Source organism: Macaca nemestrina, chromosome 17 (genome assembly GCF_043159975.1).
Source record: "Macaca nemestrina isolate mMacNem1 chromosome 17, mMacNem.hap1, whole genome shotgun sequence".
Lineage (NCBI taxonomy): Eukaryota > Metazoa > Chordata > Mammalia > Primates > Cercopithecidae > Macaca > Macaca nemestrina.
Genome location: NC_092141.1, coordinates 51,018,791 through 51,026,484, shown reverse-complemented (window position 1 = coordinate 51,026,484; position 7,694 = coordinate 51,018,791). Strand labels below are relative to the sequence as shown.

Sequence of the window (7,694 nt, the reverse complement as noted above, 5' to 3'; positions counted from 1 at the left end):
AGAAACACTAATCATCCCAGCTTCACTACAACCAAGATTATCTGCTTGTTTTTCTTCACATTTACCTCTGATTTTGTACATAACAATTTTCTTCTAATGCAACCTCTCTTTCTCCAGCAATTAACAGCCTCTCAAATTCCCACCATAAAGAAGCATCTATTTGTATCTAAAATCATTATTCTCAACTGTATATCCTATCAAGATTTATGCACATAGGTTGATGGTGTTTGTGGTCACAGGTACTTGCTGACATGTTTATTTATTCACTGATTGATTCAACTAGCTTTATGGAACCTATGGTTCACAAGACACTATGTTGGGCATAGCAGGTATGAAAAAGAACCAGACATGAAACCTGTGGATGAGGACAGTATGGCCAACGGGAAAAAAGACCCAGATTCCTTCAATATACTGTAGGGCATGGTCAGGGAAATAAGTCTGTGGAACCATTGAAAACATATGGAACATCCTCCCTATGGAGGGCTTTCCTAAGCTACATTTTAGATTGGCACTCAACAATGACTTTAATCAACTCAGTCCTGACTGTCCAAGGAAAATGACTGAATTTTCTTTTTTGTTTGTTTGTTTCAATGGTTTCTCTGTAGGCCTGTGGGGGAAGATCCTATGGAACCACAGAACACCACACAGGTATCAATGTTTGTCCTCTTAGGGTTTTCACAGACCCAGGAGCTTCAGAAATTCCTATTCCTTCTGTTCCTATTTGTCTACATCACCACCATTGTGGGAAACCTCCTTATCATGGTCACAGTGACTTTTGACTGCCAGCTCCATACACCCATGTATTTTCTGCTCTGAAATCTAGCTCTCATAGACCTCTGCTATTCCACAGTCACCTCTCCAAAGATGCTGGTGGACTTCCTCCATGAGACCAAGACAATCTCCTACCAGGGCTGCATGGCCCAGATCTTCTTCTTCCACCTTTTGGGAGGTGGGACTGTCTTTTTTCTCTCAGTCATGGCCTATGACCGCTACATAGCCATCTCCCAGCCCCTCCACTATGTCACCATCATGAACACTCAACTGTGCGTGGGGCTGGTGGTAGCCACCTGGGTGGGGGGCTTTGTCCACGCCATTGTCCAACTGGCTCTGATACTTCCACTGCCCTTCTGTGGCCCCAACATCCTAGATAACTTCTACTGTGATGTTCCCCAAGTACTGAGACTTGCCTGCACTGATACCTCCCTCCTGGAGTTCCTCATGATCTCCAACAGTGGGCTGCTAGTTATCATCTGGTTCCTCCTCCTTCTGATGTCTTATATTGTCATCCTGGTGATGCTGAGGTCCCACTCAGGAAAGGCAAAGAGGAAGGCAGCTTCCACCTGCACCACCCACATCATTGTAGTGTCCATGATCTTCATTCCCTGTATCTATATCTACGCCCGGCCCTTCACCCCATTCCCCATGGACAAGGCTGTGTCCATCAGCTACACGGTCATGACCCCCATGTTCAATCCCGTGATCTACACTCTGAGAAACCAGGACATGAAAGCAGCCATGAGGAGATTAGGAAAGTGCCTAGTGATTTGCAGGGAGTAAACTTTAAGTAAGTTGACTTCAAATGACAAATTTCTCTGGATTTTTGTTTTCCTACGTGAAAAATGGAGGAAAGTCTTTATAAAGCATAACAAATCAGATTACACTTATATTTCTTGAGGACCTACTGCTGTGTCAAGTACTGTGTTAAGCACTTCCACGCTTTTTGTTTGTTTGTTTGTTTGTTGTTGTTGTTTTTTGATGGAGTCTTGCTCTGTCACCCAGTCTGGAGTGCAGTGGTGCAATCTCGGCTCAGTGCAACCTCCACCTCCCGGGTTCAAGTGATTCTCCTGCCTCGGCCTTCCAAGCAGCTGGGATTACAGGCACCCACCACCATGCCCGGCTAATTTTTGTATTTTTAGTAGAGACGGTGTTTCACCACATTGACCAGACTGGTCTCGAACTACTGACTTCAGGTGATTCACCCGCGTTGGCCTCCCAAAGTGCCGGAATTACAGGCGTGAGCCACAGTGCCCGGCCTAACACTTCCACACTTTTATCTCATTCTTTTAATGAAACCGACAGTGGATATATTATTATTGTTGTTAAATTAAACAGTTTTTACAAATGAGAAAACTCAGAGAGAAGTGACTTGCTCAAAGGTGAACAGTAAGTGAGTGGCAGAGTTTGTCCTGAAACCTGGTGCTTCTGACTCCAAGTTCAGAGGCAAGAAATAGGAATGGGATTTGAAACTCAGAGTTCCCTGCAACCACAAGAGAAAACCTAGAGAGGTCTTCATCTATAGAGAAGTATCTGTGATGAATGGTCAACTGCTTCATCTTAACTCTGGAACAGTTACATTCTTTTCTACTCCCCACCTCCCTGCCTCATTCCCCACTGTGGAATTTAGAAAGTTATCTCGCCCTCCCGTCTCCCTCGCAAAAAAGTTTGAGTCGCCGCTCCCGGGTTGCCCGCGGAGTCGCGCGTCGGGAGCTACGTAGCGCAGGGAAGGCATAGCTTCTGTTTTCGTCGGATGAGGAGGGCCCAGGGGTGGGGGCCGGGCCGGGTCCGGGGCCTGGGGACGCCCAGGCGGCCGCAGAGGAGCGCCGCGTCAAGGTCTCCAGCCTGCCCTACAGCGTGGACCCGCTGGTGTCCGACAAGAAGCCGCCCAGGGGAGGCATCCCCAATGCCGGCCGAAAGCGCCTGGGCCGGGGCCACCCTGCGGCCACTGCTGCTGCTGGGGCACCGCGCTGGGGAAGCGCACAGCCAGGGGCAGCCGATGAAGCCCTTGGAGACCGCCTGGGTCAAGTCGGAAAACTCCCTGAGACGGAGCGGCGTGGATGCAGGAACCCGGTCGATATTCGCCCCGCCAAGACATATGAGCCCTACCACCTGCACGCTGAGAAAACTCAAGACCAATCCGAAGCCGCGCACAGCTTTACCAACTCCCAGCTCCTCGCTCTGGAGCGCAAGTTCCGCCAGAAACAGTACCTCTCCATTGCAGAGGGTGCGGAGTTCTCCAGCTCTCCGAACCTCACAGAGACTCAAGTCAAAATCTGGCTCCGGAACCGAAAACTGCCGGAGTCAGAATTGGAAAAGCTGAAAATGACTGCAAAACCCATGCTATCCTCCAGCTTCAGTCTCCCTTTCCCCATCAGCTCGCCCCGGCAGGCAGCGTCCATATACGGGGCATCCTACCCGTTCCATAGACCTGTGCTTCGCATCCCGCTCGTGGGACTCTATGCCACGCCAGTGGGATATGGCATGTACCACCTGTCCTAAGGAAGACCGGCAATAGATTCCGTGATGGATGTTTGTTTCAAAGGGTTTCCTCTCCCTGTCCAAGAAGGCAGGACCAGCCAGTACTCCTGCTCCGCACACCCTGCGTGCACCACCCTAAGCGGCTAGGCCGACAGGGCCACACGACATAGTTGAAATTTGTTCTTTAGGCGGAGGCACCAAGCCTTGTTTTCTTGGTGTAATCTTCCAGATGCCCCCTTCTCCTTTCACAAAGAAAGGCTCTGATGGTTTTTATGTATAAATGTATATAATAAAATATAATACATTTTTATACAGTAGATGTAAAAATTCAAATTATTTTAAAAGGCAACATTTATATACATATGTGCTTTTTTTCTATATATCACCTTCTTAAAGAGACTGTGTAAGTCCATTTGTTGTATTTTCTTAAAGAGGGAGACAAATTGTTTGCAAAATTTGATAAAGTCAATGATTTTGATGGGATTATTGACTTCTGTTTATGGAAAACAAATATTAGAATTGGATACAATGCACATAGAAAGTATTAGATATGGAGAGATTATTCAAAGTGAAGGTGACATATCACATTTCTGCATTTTGCTTACATTAAAAGAAACCTTTTTATATACTATCATATTTGTTCCTATCTCTTCCCACCCTCACCCCACCACACACACATTTTCACAGTTTTACCTTTTTAAAGAATTTTTTTGTAAGACCAATAACTGGGATGAGAAGAATCCTGAGAATGCCTAGAGGTGATGTAGAAAATTAGAAATATTTCCTAATTCTTCTCAAGGCTGTTGCTTCATTTCAGATAATTGGAGAGTAAAAAGTTAAAGCCTGCTGGGAGGAATTGATGGTTTCTGAGAAACACTAGGTACGCTCATCCTCACAGATTGCAAAGGTGATTTGGGTGCGGGGCTATAGTAATTTTCTGCTTAAAAAATGAGTACCTTGTAATCATTACCTATGTGCTAAATATTCTTGAACAATTAGTAGATCCAGAAAGAAAAAAAAATATGCTTTCTCTGTGTGTGTACCTGTTGTATGTGCTAAACTTATTAGAAACTTTTAGATAATTTTTAACATGCTGGGGGCAGAAAATAAAGCCATGTTTTGACTTGGTGAAAATGGAGTTGCCAAACAGCCCATTAAGCTCCCTGATATTTCACCTTCCTCTCCATCTCTCCCCTCCCTCCAGTACGCCTTTACCCCTTTGAAAGGATGCCTTGTACAATTTTATATATTTTATTGAAGAATTATTATCTCTTATTCTGAATTAAATTAAACATTTGTTTTATTGCAAAAAGAAAAGAAAAGAAAGTTATCTCACTTTTAGCATTGTCTAAATAGTTCCCCAGAAGGCATTTGCCCTTTGTTTTTTTCCTTCTTTACTAAATACTCCTTGGATAATCTTCACACTGTGCTACTTAGCTGAAATGGCTTAAATATGTCCCCTTCAGAATTTAGGTATTAAAATTTAATGGTCAATGTGATGGTGTTAAGAGGCGAAGCCTTTAAGAGATGATTAAGCCATGAGGCTTCCTCCCTTATTAATGGGATTAAGGCCTTTATAAAAGATATTTCATGCAACATTAGGCTCGCTAGCCCTTTGGTCTTCTGCCATATGAGGACACAGCATTCCTCCCCTCTGGACGATGCAGCAACAAGCTGTCATCTTGGAAGCAGAGAACAGGCCTCACCAGACAACCGAACCTGTTGGCACCTTAATCTTGGACTGTCCAGCCTCCAGAACTGCAAAAGAATAAATTTCTGTTCTTTACAAATCATGCAGTCTGTGGTATTTCATTATAACCACACAAACAGATTAAGACATTACCCAACACAATATTTCCATCATTTGTATAGTATGGCTGAGAGGAGGATGGCATAGTATAATTGAGTGACCAAGGCCAGAGAGGGCAGGGCCATTCCTACTAGTGTTCCAAATCTGGGGTAGTGAATTCAGTTCCAAGGCTACTACTTCATGTGTTTCTGCTTTTCTCTTTAAGTGGAATGAGAGCTTCTTGAGGGCAGGTGCCATGCATTATTCATCTTTAAATCCTCCCAGCACCTGAAGGGTACCTGACAGAGAGAGGAAGTATTTTCACTTTTTTCTTTTTTTAACATTTTTCCAGCTTCCTATACTTTCCCTCTGTCAATTTCTGTATATTTATTTCTTCCATCTTCCTTGGGGTGTGCATCATTTCGTAAAAGTCTCAGGCAATGTGTAATATAGACCCAAAGTTAAGAAGATAATGCAGAAGCTTTTTGTTCCCCCTTCTCTCCCAACAACCATCCTATCCAAGAAATGAAAGTCAGAGACCAGGTGCGGTGACTCACGCCTGTAATCCCAGCACTTTGGGAGGCCGAGGCGGGTGGATCATTTGAAGTCAAGAGTTTGAGACCAGACTGACCAACATGGTGAAACCCATCTCTACTAAAAATACAAAACATTAGCCAGGCATGGTGATGGATGCCTGTAATCCCAGCTACCCAGGAGGCTGAGGCTGGAGAATCGCTTGAACCCAGGAAGTGGAGGTTTCAGCCAAGATCGTGCCACTGCACTTCAGCCTGGGCAACAAGAGCGAAACTCTGCCTCAAAAAAAAAGAAAGAAAGAAAGAAAGAAAGAAAGAAAGAAAGAAAGAAAGAAAGAAAGAAAGAAAGAAAGAAAGAAAGAAAGAAAGAAAGAAAGAAAGAAAGAAAGAAAGAAAGAAAAGAAAGTCAGAGGCTCTTCCTGGTTTCTCTTGAAGCCATCATGGCAACTCTGAGTCTATCCTTTCACTTCTTCCTCCTTGTTTCCATTTCACACATTTCTCCATATTCACACTCAACCTTTGGAAATGAGGGGAGGGTAAAATGGACTCTGTCTTATTTAATCTCTGTGGCCCCTTAGAATGGCATTTTCCTCTTTCACGTTAAGATCCTTTAAATATCAAATGATACTTTTCACATCCTCCAATTTGTCTCTTCTCCACGTGCAACGTCTGCCTTCCTATAGTTGTTCCTCTTGTGACAGGTTTGCTGATTCCACCACCCCGGGCATCTCTTCTGTATTTACTCTTATATGACAACATCTCTCTTAAGGTGTGATGCTCACCATATGACACTGCTGCACTGGGCTGTAATTTCTCTGGGAAAAAATTATTTTCTCCTCTGAAACATACATCCATAACAATGCTTTTAGCTGCAAGTAGCATAATAACCAAGTGACAGTGGCTTAACTAGAGAGGAAATTATCTCATTTAAATAGAAGACTAAAGGATAAACAATTCCAGAGTTGGTTAATTCAGTAACTTAAATATTTTAGGGCTCTGGGTTGGCTGCTCTTCAATTCCTTGCCTTTTCTCTCATGGTAGCCATATGGCTGTCAAAGCTTCAGGCATCACACCTTTATTTCAAATAATTCAGCAAGAAGGATAACAAAAGGCATCCATGTGCTGTTTTTTCTTCTTACCAGGGGTGAAAAGAACCACACCAGCAGAATTATCATATGACCCAGTTGACCAGAACTGCATCATATTGTCACCCCAATCTGCAAAAAGAAATGGGAAGGTGAATGTCTGTTTTCTTCAGCCAGGAAAAAGGGATTGGGAATGGCAATCAACAGTGTCTGCCATGTAGGTGTAAGCCCCTGGCAGCACGAAGACACACAATTGGCTTGAGTGAAAAATCTTGTTGATAAGAAAACTCTGTCATGGGCAGTGAGCATAAAATCAAATGACTAGAGAAGGTGACAAGTAACATGAATAAGTTAAGTGGGCCCAGTGCAAACTAACGGGTACTGGAGGTCCTCATCCAGATAAAAGAGGAAATCCTACTTCAAGTCTTCTCTCCGACCCTAATGCAGAATTCCAATACTTAAGTCCTTACAGAAAAATTGGAAGGATTTTACTTGGAGATACCAAACAGCTCCAAATAAATAGTCCCAGGCTATTTTCTCCAATTGACAAAACAGCTGACATGATAATCCTAGGAGAGGCCTTCGAGTTCTCAAGCCCTACTCAGGTAAATAGTGCTTGCAATCAGCATTTTAATGGTTTGATTTTAAATACCAATGTTTAGCTGGAGACCACTAGGCAGATGAAGAAAATTTCCAATGTAAAAGGCAGACACAAAAACAAAACAAAACTGAAAAAAAGAGAAGTCCAAGTAAACAGAAGAAATTCAAATAATAGAAGAAAACTTTCTAAGTTTTTACAAATTTATATTTTGAGGTAACTGTAGATTTACTTGAAGTTGTAAGAAATAATAGAGATCTCCTGTACTCTTTACCAGGTTCTTTCAATGGTAACTGCCATGTGCTAAATGTTTATGTCTCCTCAAAATTCATGTGTTGAAACCTAATCCCCAGTGGAATGGTATTTGAAGGTGGGGCCTTTGGTGGACGATTAGGTCATGAGGGCAGGGGCCTTATGAATGGAATTAGTGCCCT

The 7,694-nt window shown here is 43.4% G+C and overlaps 1 protein-coding gene and 1 pseudogene across 1 annotated transcript; both read left to right on the top strand.

Annotated features, from left to right (window-relative positions):
- Window positions 1–624: 624 nt before the first annotated feature.
- LOC105476811 (olfactory receptor family 4 subfamily D member 1) lies at window positions 625–1,557 on the top strand. Its single transcript, XM_011733023.2, is given in 1 exon segment — window positions 625–1,557. A coding segment is annotated over 1 exon segment (933 nt).
- A 960-nt stretch (window positions 1,558–2,517) lies between these two features.
- LOC105476911 (homeobox protein MSX-2-like) lies at window positions 2,518–3,276 on the top strand (annotated as a pseudogene).
- The last annotated feature ends 4,418 nt before the right edge of the window (window positions 3,277–7,694 follow it).